At 38.3% G+C, this 23,377-nt stretch overlaps 1 protein-coding gene across 27 annotated transcripts in view; it reads left to right on the top strand.

Annotated features, from left to right (window-relative positions):
• LOC123878547 (zinc finger protein 358-like) overlaps positions 1-23,377 on the top strand; it is a 139,904-nt gene that overhangs the window by 39,452 nt on the left and 77,075 nt on the right. Inside the window, exons 6-8 of one of the 27 annotated variants that reach the window (XM_045925782.1) lie at positions 10,158-10,301; positions 12,111-12,260; positions 13,204-13,793. The exons of 22 other annotated variants lie outside the window; for them this stretch is intronic. In XM_045925782.1, the coding sequence (XP_045781738.1) occupies positions 10,158-10,301; positions 12,111-12,260; positions 13,204-13,766 (857 nt within the window). In that variant the 3' untranslated portion in view covers positions 13,767-13,793. Of the gene's footprint in view, positions 1-123; positions 926-6,261; positions 6,890-10,157; positions 10,302-12,110; positions 12,261-13,203; positions 13,794-15,499; positions 16,156-23,377 lie in introns of those variants that run through there. 4 more of the 27 variants (XM_045925783.1, XM_045925785.1, XM_045925806.1 and 1 more) reach the window with 4 other exon arrangements.

Here is a 23,377-nt window from a genome sequence, read left to right on the forward strand (position 1 = left end):
CGACAAGATTCAAACCTGTCGTCTCTCTGGGTATCGCGCCTGGAGCGCCTTGAAGTGTAGACAAAAGACTATCATAAAAATTATAAACAAACCAGGATGTTAATGAGGATTTTTTGTGTTCAGGTGACACAAAATCGCTTCCCGATGGCGATTACAGAAGAGACGGTGACACATACATCTGTAACCACTGCGACAAGACATGTGTCCAGCTGACGGAGATGCTACTACACTCTTGCACCAAGCCTGTACTAGCACAGCAAGGGATAGTAGTGCGTCCCGGCGAATACAGGACAGAAAGCGGCAAATTCATCTGCAACTACTGTGATAAGAGATATAGGATCATGAGGGGTCTCCGAAAACACTTGACTATGACAACCAAAGATTGTCCGTACTGCGAGCTCCGTTTCTGTAGCGCTTCCGCATTCATAGTCCACAAGTTAAACGTCCACAACGTTGATGATAGAATCAACTGTGAGGCGTGCGATTTCAAATGCAACTCAAAAATGGTGCTCGATCGTCATCTAAAAATATTCCACAAATTGGGAAAGATATATTCCTGCAAACAATGTGACTATGATACGTTTAATGTCCAAAGTCTGTATAAGCATAGAGTTAAGCATACGACCGTCAAAAGATTCGTCTGTACTTTCTGTGGTAAGGCCTTTCTAAGGTTCAAGACTTTAAAAATGCACAAGAGAATTCATACGAATGAGCGCACTAAAGTGTGTAAGGTATGCCAGCAGGCATTCGTGCAGAAAGCCAGTCTCAACTACCATATGAAGAAATATCATCCAGAAGCTCGGTAACTGTCGTTAAAGCCACACGTTAAAAGTATGCTCCTAAATTTCCCAAGCGCCATTTTATTTAAAACAATGTGATAATTGCTGACATTTGCGAAAAAAACCACAATAAGAACCAACAACGGGATTTTTCAAAAATTTCCAGAAATTGCGGAACCGACAAGATTCAAACCTGTCGTCTCTCTGGGTATCGCGCCTGGAGCGCCTTGAAGTGTAGACAAAAGACTATCATAAAAATTATAAACAAACCAGGATGTTAATGAGGATTTTTTGTGTTCAGGTGACACAAAATCGCTTCCCGATGGCGATTACAGAAGAGACGGTGACACATACATCTGTAACCACTGCGACAAGACATGTGTCCAGCTGACGGAGATGCTACTACACTCTTGCACCAAGCCTGTACTAGCACAGCAAGGGATAGTAGTGCGTCCCGGCGAATACAGGACAGAAAGCGGCAAATTCATCTGCAACTACTGTGATAAGAGATATAGGATCATGAGGGGTCTCCGAAAACACTTGACTATGACAACCAAAGATTGTCCGTACTGCGAGCTCCGTTTCTGTAGCGCTTCCGCATTCATAGTCCACAAGTTAAACGTCCACAACGTTGATGATAGAATCAACTGTGAGGCGTGCGATTTCAAATGCAACTCAAAAATGGTGCTCGATCGTCATCTAAAAATATTCCACAAATTGGGAAAGATATATTCCTGCAAACAATGTGACTATGATACGTTTAATGTCCAAAGTCTGTATAAGCATAGAGTTAAGCATACGACCGTCAAAAGATTCGTCTGTACTTTCTGTGATAAGGCCTTTCTAAGGTTAAAGACTTTAAAAATGCACAAGAGAATTCATACGAATGAGCGCACTAAAGTGTGTAAGGTATGCCAGCAGGCATTCGTGCAGAAAGCCAGTCTCAACTACCATATGAAAAAATATCATCCAGAAGCTCGGTAACTGTCGTTAAAGCCACACGTTAAAAGTATGCTCCTAAATTTCCCAAGCGCCATTTTATTTAAAACAATGTGATAATTGCTGACATTTGCGAAAAAAACCACAATAAGTACCAACAACGGGATTTTTCAAAAATTTCCAGAAATTGCGGAACCGACAAGATTCAAACCTGTCGTCTCTCTGGATATCGCGCCTGGAGCGCCTTGAAGTGTAGACAAAATACTATCATAAAAATTATAAACAAAACAGGATGTTAATGAGGATTTTTTGTGTTCAGGTGACACAAAATTGCTTCCCGATGGCGATTACAGAAGAGACGGTGACACATACATCTGTAACCACTGTGACAAGACATGTGCCCAGCTGACGGAGATGCTACTACACTCTTGCACCAAGCCAGTGCTAGCACAGCAAGCGATAATAGTGCGTCCCGACGCATACAGGACAGAAAGCGGCCAATTCATCTGCAACTACTGTGATAAGAGATATAAGATCATGAGAGCTCTTCAACAACACTTGACTATGACAACCAAAGCCTGTCCGCACTGCGAGCTCCATTTCTGTAGCGCTTCCGCATTCATAGTCCATAAGTTAAACGCTCACAATGTTGATGATAGAATCAACTGTAAGGCGTGCGATTTCAAATCCTGCTCGCAAAGGGTGTTCGTCAATCATCTCAAAGGATTCCACAAATTGGGAAAGATATATTCCTGCAAGCAATGCGACTATGAGACCTATAATATCACATATCTGTGTAAGCATCGAGTTAGCCATACGACTGTTAAAAGATTCGTATGTACTTTTTGTGATAAGGCCTTTCTAAGGTACCGGAATTTAAAAATGCACGAGAGAATCCATACAAATGTGCGCACTAAAGTGTGTAATGTATGCCAGCAGGCCTTCGTGCAGAAAGCCAGTCTCAACTACCACATGAAGAAATACCATCCTGAAGCTTTGTAACTGTCGTAATAAGCCTGGTGGTTCGTTAGTCACACTAATATTATAAAGGCGAAAGTTTGTATGTGTGTGTGTGTGTGTGTGTGTGTGTGTGTGTGTATGTTTGTTACTCCTTCACGCAAAAACTACTGGACGGATTTGGCTGAAATTTGGAATGGAGATAGATAATATCCAGGATTAGCACATAGGCTACTTTTTATCCCGGAAAATCAAAGAGTTCCCACGGGATTTCAAAAAACTTAAATCCACGCGGACGAAGTCGCGGGCATCATCTAGTTTCATTATAAACCTCACTTACCTATAGCGTTAACGATAATATAACGGAAATAATAATGTTAACGAGGGGGAATGTTACAGTTCGCTGCAGGAAATATTGCACATCGAACTTTAGAAAGAGATTTCGGCTTCGTAGAGCGTCTTCTCTGTCACTCGTACCTGTGTGATGTTTTGTCGTTCTCAACGACAGAGACACCGCTCTATGATGATATCCGTTATCTCATCCGATGTGCAATATTTTCTGCCGGGCACTGTATGTAGGATTTTTAACTACTACTAGCTGTGCCCGCGACTTCGTTCGCGTGGAATACCCTGTACGTTAAAAATGTTCGCCGTGATTCTTTAAATTGACATAACTTTTTTATTTATGAACAGATTGACATGAAATAAACACTAAATGTTAAGTGAAGCTTACTACAATATATTAGTGAAAACCGTATCTAAATCGAATAAGCCGTTTCTGATATTAGCGTGCACAAACACACAGACAAACAGACAAAAAAAAATTAATTACAATTTCGGGTTCGGCATCGATATAATAACAACCCCTGCTACTTTTTTTTTATATATTTCCATTGTACAGACACCACTTTTCTACAATTTTATTATATGTATAGATGACACCTTTGGTGGCCACCCTCAGCGCATATTTGGGAGGCTCCTAGATCTCTTGTGATTTAATCGGTGCAAAATGATTGCAATTTTTAACCCCCGACCCAAAAAGAGGGGTGTTATAAGTTTGACGTGTGTATCTGTGTATCTGTCTGTGGCATCGTAGCTCCTAAACTAATGAACCGATTCTAATTTAGTTTTTTTTTTTGGTTCGGCTTAAAATCGGTTCAGCTGTTTGAAAGTTACCTTCACTGGTCGGTAGTGTTATGAATTTTTAATTTACACTTGTAAACAAATGACTTACATAATTACACATGTTTCAATAATTGTCAGTGTAACATTTATGTGTCTTGCTCTCAATTTTCTGTAAGAGCTAATAATAAAGTTTACTAGGAAAAATTACAAGAAAAAGTGTTTTATTTTTTTAATATCACAAAATAAGTCACAAAAATATAGTTTTTTATGTCCTCTACTGGACTTTACTGGAAAGGGTCCAGTTTAAGGAATTAGTTATAGTATCGACTAATTCGTGAGTAACTCACGTCAAACTCATTATTTTGACTAATTTCTTATTAACCGCCGACCCAAAAAGAGGGGTGTTATAAGTTTGACGTGTGTATCTGTGTGTCTGTGTATCTGTCTGTGGCATCGTAGCGCCTAAACGAATGAACCGATTTTAATTTAGTTTTTTTTGTTTGAAAGGTGGCTTGATCGAGAGTGTTCTTAGCTATAATCCAAAGAAATTGGTTCAGCCGTTTAAAAGTTATCAGCTCTTTTCTAGTTTTCTTGTAGAAAAGAAGGTCAGATAACCCTTAGGTTCATAATATTCAAGTGTCAAGGTGTCAATTGACAAATTTCAAGCTGTCAAGATGGACGTTGCCTAGATATACATAATTATTTATTTGAAAATGATGTTTTGGAAAACTCAGATACTTTGGATCGTAGGCGCGGAATAGTCCAAGAAAATCGGTTCAGCCGTTTGAAAGTTATCAGCTCTTTTCTAGTTACTGTAACCTTCACTGGTCGGGGGTGTTGAAAATTTTTAATTTACTTGTACTGAACTCTTTCAAGTAAAGATTTTTATGTAAACCTGTGAAGATGATACTGCCATTGGGCGAATTAGAATATCATAAGCCTACTTTGTCGTATTAGTTTAGAAATTGCAAAAAACCAAATTAAATTTGAATTTCGCGGGCAGACCCGTCTCTTGCACCTTAAACATGAGACGATATATGACTTGCACTTCAGGTTCTGTAATAAGATCTTTGTAAGGGGACTTTGATAATGCATGAGAAAATGTGTGAATGTCATCTCCCGTCTTCTCATAACAAGACCATACCTCTGCAACCGTCTCTTCAAGAGTTTATCTTCGATTGGTGCGACTTTAAAGGTCCGTAGGGTGCCTATTTTGTAGATTTTTATTTATTTTAATGCATAATACTTACTTTTGATTTCACGGCCCAACAGTTTAACCGATTCTGACGAAATTTGGTACAGGGTTAGCTTATATCCCGGGGACGGACATAGGCTTTTTTTCCCGGAAAATCAAAAAGTTCCCACGGTATTCCCAAAAACCCATCCGCTTAACCGATTTGTATGAAATTTGGTACCGAGGTAGCTTGCGTCCCTGTGACTGACATAGGCAACTTTTTATCTCGGAAAATCAAACAGTTCCCACGGGATCTTTAATAACCTAAATCCACGCGGACGAAGTCGCGGGCATCCTCTAGTTTTAAATAAAATTTTACAAGTTTACTTTTAAATCGTCAAATGCATCTATCAGTGGTTCGGTTTTATGAGAAGTTATACATTTATGTTTTTGTTCATACGAGCTCCTCTTGGAGGAATAAATCTGCTCCTCTGATGTCGTCAGTTATTTCAAAACTTCAGATGTCAAATAATGAGCACTAATAAACATAATAACTTAACAGTTCTATAAGTTCTTACGTATGGGTTGCCTGGAAGGGGATCACTATAATATAGTGATAAAGTCGCCCTTTGTTTTTAACCCCCGATCCAAAAAGAAGGGTGTTATAAGTTTGACGTGTGTATCTGTGTATCTGTTTGTCTGTGTATCTGTGTATCTATCTGTGGCATCGTAGCGCCTAAACGAATGAACGGATTTTAATTTACTTTTTTTTTGTTTGAAAGGTGGCTTGATCGAGAGTGTTCTTAGCTATAATCCAAAAAAATTGGTTCAGCCGTTTAAAAGTTATCAGCTCTTTTCTAGTTTTCTTGTAGAAAAGAAGGCTAACTAACCGTTAGGTTCATAATATTATGTCAATTGACAAATGTCAAGCTGTCGAGATGGACGTTGCCTAAATACATAATTACATATTTATTTGAAAATAATGTTTTGGAAAACTCAGATACTTTGGATAGCTATAATCCTAGAAAATCAGTTCAGCAGTTTGAAAGTTAGCAGCTCTTTTCTAGTTACTGTAACCTTCACTTGTCGGGGGTGTTATAAATTTTTAATCACTTGTTATCTTAGTTACTGTAACCTTCACTTGTCGGGGGTGTTATAAATTTTTAATTTACACTTGTATTCTTTGTCATAGTACTAAGCAATAAAGATGTTTGAATAAATAAAATAAATAAGTAACAATAGAGTCGAAGACGGGAAGTTAAATATTTTTTTTTGTTTTGTCTTCAGGTATTGTTACTAAGTTAAGCTTAGAAGACATTCCTTCAGGCGATTACAGGCAAGATGGCAGCAAGCTCATCTGCAACCACTGCAACAGGATATGTAAAACCATAAGAGGATTGCGGGATCACTTGATTTTCAGAACCCAAAAATGTCCCCACTGTGAACTGCAATTTTGCCGCAATAGTATATTCATAACCCACAAGTTAAAAATCCACAACGTAGACCACAGAATCAAGTGTTATGCATGCGATGCGAGATTTTCCAGCCAAGTGACATTAGACAGCCATCTAAAATCGTTCCACAAACTCGGGCAGAAGCAAGTCTGTGACCAATGTGATTACGAATCCTTCTCAAAACCGCATTTGAAAAGGCATATGATTTCACACAAGAAGGTAAAGGACTTTCATTGTAGGTTCTGTCAAAAGGCCTTTCCAAGGATGAGTTCTAAGCGACTGCATGAGAAAATTCACACAAATGAACGGAATAAAGTGTGTAAGGTGTGCCAGCAGGCGTTCGTGCAGAAGGCCAGTCTGAACTATCACATGACGAAATATCATCCTGAAGTCAATTTCTAGTATATGTAGGACAGTAGGTGCCGTCGTGATAACGGGGGTTTTTAACCCCCGACCCAAATGAGGGGTGTTATAAGTTTGACGTGTGTTTCTGTCTGTGGCATCGTAGCTCCTAAACTAATGAACCGATTTTAATTTAGTTTTTTTTTTGTTTGAAAGGTGGCTTGATCGATAGTGTTCTTAGCTATAATCCAAGAATATCGGTTCAGCCGTTTGAAAGTTATCAGCTCCTTTCTAGTTACTGTAACCTTCACTTGTCGGGGGTGTTATAAATTCTTAATTTACACTTGTATGCTTATTAGAATGTTAATAAGATTTTTAGGGGGTTTTATGCTTATTAGAATGTTAATAAGAGTTTCATGCTTATTAGAATCTTAATAAGATTTGTTCATTGAAAATTCAACCCCTGAGGGGTTAAAATAGGGAATTGAAATTTAAGTAGTTGACGCGGACGAGGTCGCGGGCAAAATCTAGCGCATAGTAACAGTTACTACTGCTAAGCCAATTCGTTAATGTATATGATACTAGAGGATGCCCGCGACTTCGTCCGCGTGGATTTAGGGTTTTAAAGATCCCGTGGGAACTGTTCGATTTTCCGGGATATTAATTTGCCTATGTCATTAACAGGAACGCAAGCTACCTCGGAACCAAATTTCATACAAATCGGTTAAACGGATGGGTTTTTGGGAATCCCGTGGGAACTCTTTGATTTTCCGGGAAGAAAATAGCCTATGTCCGTCCCCGGAATATAAGCTGACCCTGTACCAAATTTCGTCAGAATCGGCTAAACTGTTGGGCCGTGAAAAGGTAGCAGACAGACAGACACACTTTCGCATTTGTAATATTAGTATGGATATGTATTTCTAGCTAGCGACCGATTGAGAAATAATGTTACACGTAAGATTAAAAATATTGCACTTGTGTTATAGGCTTTATTTCAATAAATAAACATAAAAGATAAAGTTGTATTTTTTTATTCTTAGGTATATTATGTAGTACCCTAATCTCTATAAAATTCAAAATGTTTTCATTCAATTAGACATTTACAAGTACTTTTGAATCGTCAAAAGCATCTACCACTGGTTCGGAATGCCTTTCCTACCGAGAAGAACCAGCAAGAAACTCGGCGGTTGCTCTTTAGAGTCCTTTATACATATGCTATAGTCTCTTTTCTGTAAAAAATAACTTTGAGTCGTCGGATTCAAATATTCTTTCTTTAAAGTGGAATGAGCGTCTGCGGATTCAAATATTCTTTCTTTAACAGGGCTCTCTCCGTCACTCGTTTCATACAATCGTGGTTCCAATTTCATTTGAATATTCACCAACCAGAGTCCATGAAATTTTGCAGACATATTCTAGAAACTAATATCTGTGTCTGTGGTGTTTAATATTTTTCTAAAAATATGTAATTTTGAAATTACAGGGGCTCAAAGATTTGTATGAAATTTTTAAGACCGCGTAACTTTGAAACCGAATATTTTATCAGAAATCTGGAGAACCACAGACATAGATATTAGTTTCCAGAATATGTCTGCAAAATTTCATGGACTTTGGTTGCTTAATATTCATATGAAATTGGAACTACGATTGTATGAAACGAGTGACGGAGAGAGCCCTCTTAAAGTGGAATGAACAAATTCCTATTTAAAACTAGAGTTTTTGTTTACATTGAACATAATACATAATTAATTCGGTTTTTTTATCGATATAGACCCACAAATTTATTTTTAATATTTTCTGTCTGTCTATCTGTGCACGTTCACGCTGAAACCATTAAATGAAACTTGGCATCATCATGATCAATTTATCTCCGGTCCACTACTGAGTACGGGTCTCCTCTCAGAATGAGAAGCGTTTGGGCCATAGTCTGCCACGCTCGCCAACAGCGACCGAGCAGGCTTCACCCATGTGAGAATATTATGGAGAACAGTCTCAGGCATGGTGTCCCAAGATGTTTTTCTTGACCGTTAAAGCAAGTGATATTTAATTGCTTAAAACGCACATAACTCCGAATAGTTAGAGATGCGTGTCCAGCATCGAAACCCCGAAGTCTAAAGGTCGATTCACACCAATTGCGTATACAGACCGTACACGTGGCACGTGCGTAGTGACGCGCGTGAATCCGCAGACATAACTGCACGCATTACGTCTACGTGAACGTTCACGCCACGCAACCGGTATACCATGTTTCATACAGTTCTATACATTACAACGCAATGGTACGCGCTACGTCTACGCTTTCGTAGCCTGTGTGAACGAGCTGTTAATTAGGAGGCGGACGCCAAAACTCAAAATCATTTATTCACAGTAGGTACCTTTTGATAGTTAGAATTGTTAGATTTGTAATGATAATACAGTGGTGATAATTAATTACGAATAATTAATTACGGGTTCCAAACGCGCCCAGGTCTGAGAAGACTGAAGAGCCCACAACAAACTCAGCCGGGTATTCTTTTTATCATCACCACTTCACAAAATCACTTAACTTATTAGAACTATCAAAGCTGTTAAGCAACTCATTCCCAGATTTCTTATTATTTAAAGTGAAGATCTGATGAAAGAAAGAACAAGTGTAAAATAAAAATTTATAACACCCCCGACAAGTGAAGGTTGTAACCTTTCTAGAATATGTCTGCAAAATTTCATGCACTTTGGTTGCTTAATATTCAAATGAAATTGGAACTACGATTGTATGAAACGAGTGACGGAGAGAGCCCTGTAAATGACACAAAAAAAAAAATAACTACACATCAGAAACATCGCACATAATTATTTTTGCCAAGTTAGTATGGTCATAACCTACAACATAGTAATAGATCTGTCTGTATATTACTATAATGTTTTTTTTTTTTTTAAGAATGTTAGCCATGTTTAATGACTACCTAATATTCCCCTTTCCTCTCCAACTAAGCGTCAGGCTTGTGCTAGGAGTAGGTACGACAATAGTGCAACGGGCGGGGTTTGAACCGTCGACCTTTCGGTTTTCAGTCCACTCCTTTACCGGCTGAGCTATTGAGGCTCAACTGTTAACTTTTGATGGTGTTTATTATTTTTTTTTTTTTCTCTCTCGTCTGGCTTTTACAATGATTAGCCAATGTCAAGTTTGTTGTTATTTGTAACAAGTTAGTTAAACTATACAAGTATGGACCCCGTCTGTACCGGCGCTCGCCGACATACGCACGGCACCCCCTTAGAGCGCTTTTCAGTCAGTTTTAACAAAAAAAACACTCCAAAAAGTCACAACACGCGCGCCAGCAAACGCCACCACAGACGAAGTCCTGTTTATTTTTTTGTCAGTTCGGGACATAAATTAGTATTTTTTGTCTCCAGGTGGAATACGGAAAAAGTTTTACCTTCGAGTCCAGGATTTTAGACAAGATGGCGATAAGTTCATCTGTGCGCACTGCGAGAAGAGCCATAACAATAGGAAATCTTTGAGAAACCACGTGAAGTCGTACCACACAGATTCACGGGGTACATACCATAACAGGGAGTCACCAGAACGCTAGCAATAACAAGTGTAACTTAAAAATTTAAAACACACCCGACAAGTGAAGGTTACAGTAACTAGAAAAGAGCTGATAACTTTCCATCGGCTGAACCGATTTTCTTGGATTATAGCTATACATCGATGATTATAGCTAAGAACACTGTCGATCAAGCCACCTTTCAAACAAAAAAAAACTAAATTAAAATTGGTTCATTAGTATAGGCGCTACGGTGCCACAGACAGATACACAGATACACAGATACGTCAAACTTATAACACCCCTCTTTTTGGGTCGGGGGTTAAGAACTGAGCGTTAATATTATAACTACCTAAACATAATCCAATGCCGGTAATCTTAATAAATAAGTTGCCTTATTAACCCCCGACCCAAAAAGAGGGGTGTTATAAGTTTGATATGTGTATCTGTGTATCTGTCTGTGGCATCGTAGCTCCTAAACTAATGAACCGATTTTAATTTAGTTTTTTTTTTTTGTTTGAAAGGTGGCTTGATCGAGTGTTCTTAGCTATAATCCAAGAAAATCGGTTCAGCCGTTTCAAAGTTATCAGCTCTTTTCTAGTTACTGTAACCTTCACTTGTCGGGGGTGTTATAAATTTTAATTTACACTTGTTTTGTAGTATTTTTCAAACCCGCAATGTATAGCGTGCAAAATTCGAGTCAATAGAGTCGATCTAGGACGCGGCATTGACCCCGAGTGGCCTACTTACGCCACTTTCGTTGACCTATAGCGTCAGTCAGATGTTTTATTTGCAATATATTGAGAACTTTTAGCAAATACAGGATTTTTGATTTAAGTACTTGTTTCGCGTTTTTTTTTTGTTGATAATATCTTATCAGTATTATCACCTGTCTTCGTTTTTGCTAGCGTTCTGGTCACATTCTGTATAATAACTGAATAACACATGAGCTTTTCTAAGGAATAGGCAAACCCATCCGTGCAAAGCCGGGTCGTGTCAGCTAGCTATTACCCGACTACGGCAAAGCGAAAAGGAAGGGTTATGATTTTAGCAGTCTATGTTTGTGTCAGATTCTGCGCGTTCCACCGTAGCGCCTAAATTACTGGGCTGATTTTGATGAATGAGGTGTCAATCAATTTGTTATTATGGCCCGTGTGACGTGGGCTATATTTAGTACGAAAAAAATGTACCTGACGGATGTTACATTCAAAAAAAAAAATGCGGGCCGAATTGAGAACCACCTCCTTTTTGGATGTCTGTTAAAAAAAATTTTTTCCATTGTATTGAGTGGGATATCAAATGAAATAATAGTCATATTAAAATTTAGGTCACGAATGCAATACAGTTGAGTAACTTTTGGTGGTGTTTTAGGGTTCCGTACCTCAAAAGGAAAAATGGAACCCTTATAGGATCACTTTGTTGTCTGTCTGTCTGTTTGTCTGTCTGTCTGACTGACTGTCTGTCAAGAATCCTATAGGGTACTTCCCGTTGACCTAGAATCAGGTAGGTAGGTCTTATAGCACAAGTACAGGAATAAATCTGAAAACCGCGAATTTGTGGTTACATCATTTAAAAAAAAAATTAAAATGTGTTTCAATTTTCCAAATAAGATAACTATACTAAGTGGGGTATCATATGAAAGGGCTTTACCTGTACATCCTAAAACTGATTTTTATTTATTTTTATGTATAATAGTTATTGATTTATCTTGCAAAATGTTGGAAAAAATACCCGAGTACGGAACCTTCAGTGCGCGAGTCTGACTCGCACTTTTTTTTGTCGGTTCGGGACATAAATTAGTATTTTTTGTCTTCAGGTGAATGTAAACAGAACAAGTTTTACCTTCGAGTCCAGGATTTTAGGCAAGATGGCGACAAATTCATCTGTGCGCACTGCGAGAAGAGCTGTAACAATAAGAAATCTTTGAGAAACCACGTGAAGTCTAACCACCCAGATATTCCCCGGGGTACATCTATCTCTCTATAGTTGTTTTTCCCCATTACTTAGGGTAGTACCCCTTTCCATTAATGCTATAACGGTAGGAGTTCTCTTGGGATAATAATGCGGTGGGTTCCCACTTCCCAGATCCTTCCGCATACAACTCTACTAACACCCGTATTCACAAACGTTACTATGAGGACTCATGTGCGCTCGAACGCAGTGTAGGTTTCACCAATCAGATGACTGTATCACGTCATTTACAATGATCTGATTGGTGGAACCTACACTATGCGTTCGAGCGCACTGTGAGAACTCATAGTAATGATTGTGAATACGGCGGTAAGTGAACGAGATTTCGACTCTTAGGTTAATTTACAGTTATTATCTGATGTTAGCGATAATAACCGGGACTGACAGCTTAACGTGCTCTCTGAGGCACGGCGGAAAAAAAAGGTCAAAGGACTTCTGAAGTCGGACACCCATCCAGTTACCGACTTGGGTGAATGTTGCTTAACAAGCACAATCGATCGATATGCGTTGTCATAAGTAGGCCACACGTCCAACACATTTTTAGGGTTCCGTACCTCAAAAGGAAAAACGGAACCCTTAGAGGATCACTTTGCTGTCTGTCTGTGTGTCTTTCTGTCCGTCCGTCCGTCGTGTCTGTCAAGAAAACCTATAGGGTACTTCCCGTTGACCTAAAATCATGAAATTTGGTAGATAGGTAGGTCTTATAGCACAAGTAAAGTAATAAATCCGAAAACAGTGAATTTGTGTTTACGTCACAAAAAAAATAGTTAAAATGTGTTCACGAAAAAATTAATTCACTAAATCACATATAGATGGCGCTGTTGTCATTAACTTGCAGTGTTCCACACAAAAATGTTAAAATATCCTGTGCGATGGTACGGAACTCTTCGTATGCGAGTCCGACTCGCACTTGACCGGGTTTTTTTGTCTGTTTTTAGAGAAAAAGTTTACCTTTCGACCGGAGGATTATAGACAAGATGGCGACAAGTTGATATGCGCGCACTGCGAGAAGGTCTATTACAAGAGGAATTCTTTGAGACTCCACGTGAAGTGGAACCACTCTGAACGATATGAGTGCCCCTACTGCGAACTGCATTTCTGTAACCTGTCCCCTTTCACGATACACAAGCTCGAAGTCCATAATGTAGATGACAGAATCGATTGCCATGCGTGCGACTCAAAGTTCTTCTCCAAACGGGCGTTGCAGGTACATCTAAACGTATTCCACAAGCTGGGGAAGATTTACTACTGCGATAAATGCCAATACGATACCTACAGTGACCGGGCGTTGATGAGGCATAAGGATAAACATAAAACCGCGAAGGACTACCGATGTAAGTTCTGTGAAAAGTCCTTTCTGAGGCGTATGACTTTGAAGTTGCATGAGAAAATTCACACGAATGAACGCAATAAAGTGTGCAAGGTATGCCAGAAGGCGTTCGTGCAAAAGGCCAGTCTGAACTATCACATGACGAAACATCATCCCGAAGTCAATTTCTAGTATAGCTGCTTACATAATAGATCATAATATAAAAAAACAGTTCATATTTGGCGTAACAAACATACAATCGAACAGATATTCTCCTTCATTTTTTGAAGTCGGTTAAAAATTCGCCTTGGCGACCTGCCTAGACATAAGTAATAAGTAATTTGAAAATAATTTAGTTTACAAGATAAGTAATTGTAGACTCTTCTACTGTGAATTATTAATAAATAATTTTCCTCGGATTGTTTAATTTTATTTCCCTTAATTTCCCTGCATACCCTAATATCCCTATATACTTATCTCACTTGACTGCGTAACGTAAGGGAGATGTTATCATCATCATGATCAACTTAATGAAAAAAGAACCGAAAAAAAATTTTCTTACCCTAGCATGTGGGGTATCATTGTTAAGAACTCATTGAGTAGAATATACAGGGTGTTTGGTAATTAGTATATAATGACGACGCGTACCTATTCTACTTTGACCTGATAAATACAATGCTGCAATTAACATGACGAAATAAAATTATAAAAATTTCCATACAAAATTTTAATTTTTTTTATGTCCAAGTTTTCATGGCCCTAACGTGCCCTAACTCACTGAGATCGTCGGCCTTGGCCTATCTAAAGATGGCCAACGATCTCAGTGAGTTAGGGCACGTTAGGGTCATGAAAACTTTGAAATATTTTTTTTTTTTGTATGGAAATTTTTATAATTTTATTTCGTCATTATACTTCAGCATTGTATTTATCAGATCAAAGTAGCATGGGTACGTGTCTTCTTTATATACTAATTACCAAACACCCTGTATAATACGAATATATATTTTTTTCCCTTTTTATCTTTAAAAATGAGGATATGATCCCCCATATCCTTATTTTTTAAGACAAAAAGCCGTCAAAGTTCTCAGTTTTAGCCTATTTTTGTGACGGGAGCTATCTCTAAAACTAAACTAGCTATGAATATGAAATTTTGTACCAGATACCAAACAACAAAACAAAAAAATGTATTAACAACAATTATTGAAAACAACGATTTAAAAAATTGTTTGTAAACTGTGGTCAAAACAAACGATTTTTTTTTTAATTTTTCTTTAATAGTTTATTGCGATGTTCTAGCTCAGAAAAGAAATATTTCATGCACCCAAAATATTGTGATGTTCTTTGTACGGAACCCTAAAAGTCGCCTTGGCAGTCGTGTTTTTTTTAAATTACGGCTTATGAGATAATGGTACTGATTCTGAACATACCTAAATTTTAGAGTAATCGCATCCTCTTCTTACTAATGTAATCTGAAAAGGACAGACACAATTTGACAGTTTTAAATTTAATTTAGAGCTGTCAAACCTCGTGACTTTAGTTGCCAGTCCCGAGCCTATTGTTTAAATTTGTAGTGTGCACTATAATTTAGATTCTTTAAGTGTAAAATTCATGTTCCGTCCTTTTTTAGCAATACTAAAAAGAAAAAGATGCAGATACGCTTAGTTTAGAGAAAGACAACAGAATCGGCTCCAATGAGTTTCATTTTGAAATTATACTACACGCAGGAGCACCTGGCATCTGAGATAATGTGCTGCATGTATGTTTTAAATTAGGCAAGTATTGAAAAGCAATTGGTTTTTTTTTTTTTTTTCAATTTTTGACACTTACATTTATCCTTACAAGGAAATCCTAATTCGCTAGTGTAACATACAACTTGATATAAGCATGATATAGTATGTACATTACATAAAACATTTCTTTTCTAGATCCGAAGTACACCGTCGTCGATGGAAAATTTGTATGCGACGTGTGTCAGAAGCGAAGAGAGACCTATAAACAATTGTATGAACACTGGAAGGGTTGCCACACCGATGGGCACTACCGCAATAGATGCTGCAAGGTCTGTTCACACAAAATGGACAGGCGTAAACTGGCGTTCCATCTAGAAGACGTCCATAATGTCCCCGCGCCACGATGCGGGGTCTGTGACAGGAGATTTCCAACCGAAAACGAGAAATTGAAGCACCACAGACGAGCACATATGAAAGAAAAGACCTTGGTCTGTAAAACGTGTCATAGAGCCTTCTTCGCCTTGGACGGCCTCAAGAAGCATATGAAGGTGCATACCAAAGAGAAGCTGTTTGAGTGTGATGTGTGCGGAAAGAGATTTCGTTGGAGAACTAACTTTGAATACCATTTCATGATACATACTAATGATAAGCGGAAGAAGTGCAAGATGTGCGATGCAGCGTTTGTGCAGAAAGCCAGCCTCGATTACCATGTGATGAAGCATCATCCAGAAGCTCAGTAGTGCTACGGCTAAACATTGTTTTTTTTTTTTAAAGAATATTGGCCATGTTATTAATGATGATTAAATATTCCCCTATCCCCTTCAACTAAGCGAAAACTTGTGCTAGGAGTGGGTACGACAATAGTGCAACGGGTGGGGTTTGAACTGCCGACCTTCCGGATTTCAGTCCGCCCCTTAACCGTTGAGCTATTGAGGCTCTAAACATTACTACATTGGCAGTAGACATGCAGTTATAAATAAATTATGTTCGGCTAGATTCTTTCGACTTACTTGTATATTTATCGCGATCTTCGAATGAACTTCGTGGTCACAGTTATTGGCAACCATGCTAAATCCCACGAACACAGGCTCCATCTTTATGTTAACATCGAGGCTTGCCAGCTCCTCGACAATACAGACCTAATAAGAAGACTAAAGGCCGATTCACACCAATTGCGTATGCAGCACTTACACGTGACACGTGCGTAGTGACGCGCGTGAATCCGTAGACATAACTGCACGCATTACGTCTGCGTGAACGTTCACGCCACGCAAGCGGTGTGCCATGTTTCATACAGTTCCATACATTAAAACGTAATGGTACGCGCTACGTCTACGCTTACGCAGCCTGTGTGAACGAGCTGTTAAACGGACTAAACCTTTTGAGCTAGTGTAGTATTAGTGAAAGTGTAGTGCTTAGTGCAATTCAAAGAACACAAGAACAAAGTGAAAGTAGATAATATAGTGCTAGAGCAACAAGAACACAAGAACAAAGTGTCTCTAATAGAGACTCTTAACCATAAGCTAAGATAAGTCAATGGACCGATTCTTAGGTATAATTACGTTTATAAGTTTAGGTTAATACAAGTGTAAATTAAAAATTTACAACACCCCCGACAAGTGAAGGTTACAGTAACTAGAAAAGGGCTGATAACTTTCAACGGCTGGACCGATTTTCTTGGATTATAGCTAAGAACACTCTCGATCAATCCACCTTTCAAACAAAAAAAAATAACCAAAATTAAAATCGGTTCATTAGTTTAGGAGCTACGATGCCACAGACAGATACACAGATACACACGTCAAACTTGTAACACCCCTTTTGGGTCGGAGGTTAATAATATTACTTATTAGCTTAACTCATAGGCTAGATTGTAATCTTAGTAGACTACTGCTATCAGCATTCTGAGTTCAAGAAAAAAAAAACTTGTATATTCGCATGACTGACACCTTGTCCAGAAGAGAGTTAGAAGTGCGTGCTCGGAATCGAACCCCCGACCTCCCGAAAAGAAGGCCGACGTCCTAACCACTAGGCCATCACCGCTTCACTAATATGATAACTTATAATAATCTTTTAATAATAGATGTCGCATTTGTGCTCGGGGCGCCAGGTTCCAACGGTTGTTTCTTGAAACTTTATTTAGTGCAGATTTCAGAAAACTCTGTTAGTGCGATTCAGATTTGCGTGTTCTACTTTGACTTCCGATATATTCTTGCAATATATCAAGAGTACACAAGAGTATCTGCATCTTTTTCTTTTTAAGTAGATTATGCCCGCGACTCCGTCCGTGTGGTTTTTGCCCTAAATCCCGTGGGAACTCTTTGATTTTCTAGGATAAAAAGTAGCCCATGTCCGTCCCCGGGATGTAAGTTAACTCTGTACCAAATTACATCAAAATCGGTTTAACTATTGGGCCGTGAAAAACTGGCAGACAGACAGAAAGACGCACTTTCGCATTTATAATATTAGTTTTGATTAAATAATGTATAAAAATAAAGTTTTGTATGCAAAACACTTTCCTTGGTAACCATACTTTGCAAATGACATTCGAATTGAATTGACACATATTAAAGCAAATATGGCGAGTCTATTGTCCCTTTGTACGCATTATAAACACTGTTTATTCAATTAAGGATAATGAATATGAATACACATTCATATTAATTCACATGAATAATATAATAATCCATATGAATCCACATTTATTTTTTATAATATAAACTAGCTGATGCCCGTAGCTTCGCCCGCGTGGATTGGTCAGATCCCCTGCAGCATCAGGATTGAGGAGTTGGGCTCCAAATTTTTTTATAAAACAATGTCGCAAAGTTCCTCTATCGATTAAAAAAGAAATGACGCAAATCGGTTCAGAAATCTCGGAGATTTCGGTGTACATAGGTATAAAAACATAACCCCCTTTTTGAAATTCGGTTAAAAAAGTAGCCTATATGTTACTCCCTGGTCAATTTTCTACTTGTCTGTGAAAATCCCGTCAAAATCGGTTCAGCCGTTCCCAAGATTAGCCTTTTCAAACAGACAGACAGACAAAAATTTTAAAAACGTGTAATTCAGTTATAGTATCGTTCAAATAACCATATGACCTTAATATGCGGTAGTTGTTTCGAAATTACAGACAGACACTCCAATTTTATTTATTAGTATAGATTACACAACTAAATTAAAAATTAGTAAGCATTCCAAAACAGTCGAAACAAGTGAACTGTAATAGAACATTTCTTTTCTAGATCTGAAGTACACGGTCGTCGAAGGGAAATACGTGTGCGGCGTGTGTGGGAAGCAAAAGGAAACATTAAAAAAGTTGAAGGATCACTTCGCTAACTGTCATAATGAAAAACTGAAGAAGTTGAGACAGTGCAAGCATTGTACGGAACAGATACAGCCATGGAAAATGTCGTACCACTTAGAAGAGGTGCATAACATTCTAGCGCCCAGGTGCCGCATCTGTAACAAGAGATACCCGTCTAACGCTGTAATACTGAAGCACCACAGAAAAGCTCATATGCTCGAAAGGACTGTGCCCTGTAAAGTTTGCAATCAAACCTTCTTTGATAAGAAGGACCTCCGCAAACATCTGCCAGTCCATTCTAAAGAGAAAACGTTTGATTGTAACACTTGTGGGAAAAGATTTCGGTGGAAGGCTAACTTGTCAACGCATATGATGATACATAGCAATGATAAGCGGAAGAAGTGCTCTCTATGCGACGAATCGTTCGTCCAAAAAGCGAGCCTCAACTATCATATGATGAAACATCACCCTGGAAAACCCTATTAGAGCAAGAACGCACTCTGTTACAGTTGGAGCTGTAACACACTGGGACGCCAAAGCGACGCAGCCATGGCCACTTCTAGCTACCTAGCTGTTGTGTCGTTTTATACACAAACTAGCTGATACCCGCGACTTCGTTCGTGTGGATGTAGGTTTTTTTAAAATTCCCGTGGGAACTTTTTGATTTTCCGGGATAAAAAGTAGCCTATGTGCTAATCCAGAGTATAATCTATCTCCATTCTAAATTTCAGCCCAATCCGTCCAGTAGTTTTTGCGTGAAGGAGTAACAAACATACACACACACACACACACACACCCAACACACACACACATACAAACTTTCTCCTTTATAATATTAGTGTGATGATACAACAGTAGCGAACACAAACACGCGGGTCCTAGCGATAAGTTATTGGCCACTGAGTGAGAAAGGCGTAACTTTATAACTATAGATGCTCCCGGCTGTACTCATGTGGTTAGTCAACGTAAGCCCGATTAGTTTCGAACCCATCCGGGTCTTTTTTCACAGGGGCTCAGCTCTTAACGCGTCGAGGTTAAGACTGCGGCCCGCACGGACCGCTGTGAACGTGGCTGAGGTGAATGTAGAGCTTTAATGGAAACGCTAAAAGAGCCGTAACTTGTATACAAAATACTGGTGACTTGGCTACGCGATGCCAGGTCGCCATAGTATCTTCCATAATAGTCTTCACGTAGGGACCATTCAGTGCTACGCTTCCAAATTGGATACGTCGCCAGACTGGAGTCATGTGAGTTAGGTCAATACGAATTGTTTGAATACGTTGCCGGCGACGTCGCCACGGCGTCTCAGTGTGCTAGCGCTCAAGAGACGTTTTGGTCTGATACAGTGGCTTGCACAGATTTTGTACCCAGGTGTACATAGCGATGGCCGATTCATTCAAATAACAATCGAGTTACTCGATTTATTATCGTTAGTAACAATTAAACAAACGAAAAACAATCGATTGTTTCCGATTGTTCGATTATTACAAAGCGCGCGGCTCTGGGCCGTGAATCGAAAATCGAATGCAATTGCGCTATTGATTTAGAGTTTCAGGTCATAAAAATGAACATTATGTGTAGGGTGTTTCTAGGGTAAGCCGTGCTTTTATACCTCCATGACCTGCTCGCTACTGGTCTGGTGGTCACAGAGACATGTTGGTCTTACTCATCAATGCGATTCTGTGAAATACATGTATGTATTTACTTTTAGTAATGTAAAATAATGAACTTTTTATTTTTTTGAGTTCAATGATGTAATCCATAATATTGTAAATGCCAAAGTGTGCTTGTTTGTCTGTCTGTCTGCTAATTTTTGAGCACAAAGTCAAGGAAAAAGGTAGATGCGAAATAGCATTTGGATCAGTGTAGTTATGGTCTCATGCTTTTTTGTGCCTTAAATCTTTATTTGGAGAAAATATTAGGGGCGCTGTCCATCTGTAGGTCCGTCCCTCAGTGACCTTAAATCTGATGAACCGTTATACATAGAAAATTAAAATTTCCACAGATTTTGTATTTCTAGTTCTGGTATAACAACAAAAAGAAATATTTTAAAATATATGTCAATTTAAAAAAAAAGTTAAAAAGTTCGTAATCTTGTCGCTGGTACGGAATCCTTCGTGCCTACTACTCGCATTTAACCGATTTTTTCAGTCCCATGGGAGGTTTGTGATTTTCCGAGCCAAAAAGTAACCATTATCCTTCCCCGAGATGCATAGAATGGACCTTTCGTCGAAATTCGTAAAACGGATGGGCCATGAAATGCTAGCAGACAGACACACTTTCACGTTTTATAATATTGGTATAGATGAATAAATAATAATTAATTAATTAATTTTAAGATTATTAATTAATAATCTTAAAATAAAATTAATTAATCTTTTTTTTTCTTTTTTGTCAGCCCTAGCACAGACTACGGTCTATTTGGGCTGCAAAATTCCAAACACCAGTCTGTTTTTTATCTAGTGCTTTGGTCTATACCAACTGGTGAAAAATGTTTCTCTTTAAATTAAGTCTATTATTGAATAAATAAAATAAAAACAAGTGTAAATTAAAAATTTATAATACCCCCGACAAGTGAAGATTACAGTAACTAGAAAAGACCGAAAACACCTGATAACTTTCAAACGGCTGAACTGATTTTCTTGGACTATTCCGCGCCTACGATCTAAAATATCTGAGTTTTCCAAAACATCATTTTCAAATAAATAATTATGTATTTAGGCAATGTCCATCTTGACAGCTTGACATTTGTCAATTGACATAATATTATGAACCTAACGGTTATCTAACCTTCTTTTCTACAAGAAAACTAGAAAAGAGCTGATAACTCTTAAACGGCTGAACCAATTTTTTTGGATTATAGCTAAGAACACTCTCGATCAAGCCACCTTTCAAACAAAAAAAACTAAATTAAAATCGGTTCATTCGTTTAGGCGCTACGATGCCACAGACAGATACACAGATACACAGATACACAGACACACAGATACACAGATACACACGTCAAACTTATAACACCCCTCTTTTTGGGTCGGGGGTTAATAAAATAAATAATTTTACTGTCACTAAGCAATCTGTGCCACTGCCGTGATCATATAAATAAATGCAATTCTGTGACTTATAAGTCTTGTACGTTTTAATTTTAGTAATGTAATGAATTTCTTGTGTTTTTTAACCTCTTTCAATGTAATAATTTAATATACACAATATATTAATATAATATGGTTTATTACAATTAAACTGTTTGGTTTTATTTCATTTCGTCACCTTTTAAATGTAGCCTCTCGTAGAAGTTTTAAGTTTAAATTCAACGATTCCCAATAAGGATGGTGCCTATGTCAAAAGTAAATTATTCCTTAGTAATTATTAAATACATTGTCTTCCAAAATTCGTAACGTACCTACTCTGTTAGTTATAAGTTTGCTAACCATTTTAAATTATCGATTTAACTAAAAAAGTATGGCTTACGTCGAATGTTTATGACGTCACATCTGTGTGTTTCATGCAAGCTCCCATACGTTTTGACGTTTGATAAAAAGTCGCTGAATTGACTAGTACTCATCATCCTAATTAAAAAGTATACAATCAAGTTATCTATACTCTATACTGATACTTATATACTATACTAATACTAATAATTAAAATTGAAGTGACTGTCTGTTTGAACGGGCTAATCTTTGGAATGGCTGAACCTATTTTGATAGGACTTTCACAGACAAGTAGAGGATTAACCGAGGAGTAACATAGCCTACTTTTTTAACCGACTTTAAAAATGGAGGAATTGTGTTTTTCTGCCTATGCACTGATATCTCCGAGATTTCTGAACCGATTTGCGTATTTTTTTTTAATCGATAGAGGAACTTTCGACATTGTTCCATAAATAATTTAGATTCCAACTCCTCAATCCTGATGCTGCAGGGGATCTGACCAATCCACGCGTGTGAAGCTGCGGGCATCATGTAGTAATAATTAAGTTTTAATCATATTAATGTAATTAGTTAGCGGTATAATAGCATCTTGGTTGTGACGTCGGCCTTCTGTTCGGGAGATCAGAGGTTCCACCCACGGCTTCGGGGGAGTACGGACCATTCAAGTCCACCGACCCTTCCATCCCAACGTTATTATAAGCCGTGGTCCGAGCGCCCTGAAGAGGACGTTGGCTCTCAGACCTTTCCAATTCGGTATATCTTCTAGCCCTAGGGCTCACCCACCCGGTTATCGGCCAGTAGGGCCTACGCAGGATACTCAATCCGAAAAAAAGAGGCTGTGTCTTTAATCCTTAGTCTATGACTGCGCAAACCAGCATGTTGAAACTTCAGATTACTTACGCCCTTTTTTATCCGACTGCGGCAAAGCCAAAAGGAAGGGTTATGATTTTAGCAGTCTATGTATATATCTATGTATATTTGTATCCAGATTCTGTGTGTTCCACCGTAGTGCCTAAACTACTGGGCCGATTTTGATGAATGAGGTGTCAATTTATTCGTTGTGAAGGTCCAGGTGACATGGGCTATATTTTATCCTAACGGATGTTACATCAAAAAAGTGGGGGTGTCAAAAATATTTTTTTTTTGCCATTGTATCGAGTGGGATGTCAAATGAACGGGAAGAAAATTATGAGTTCTAGAATGTAACTGTACCACAACATTAAAATATACCAAACGACGGAAATCAATTTTACTATAATATTTCAGCGTTTACTATGATGATCGCAGTCGGGTTTTAGTTATCAACTTTATCTTGTTATAGATTAGAAGAGCATATATTTT

Source organism: Maniola jurtina, chromosome 26, assembly GCF_905333055.1.
Source record: "Maniola jurtina chromosome 26, ilManJurt1.1, whole genome shotgun sequence".
Classification (NCBI taxonomy): Eukaryota; Metazoa; Arthropoda; class Insecta; order Lepidoptera; family Nymphalidae; genus Maniola; species Maniola jurtina.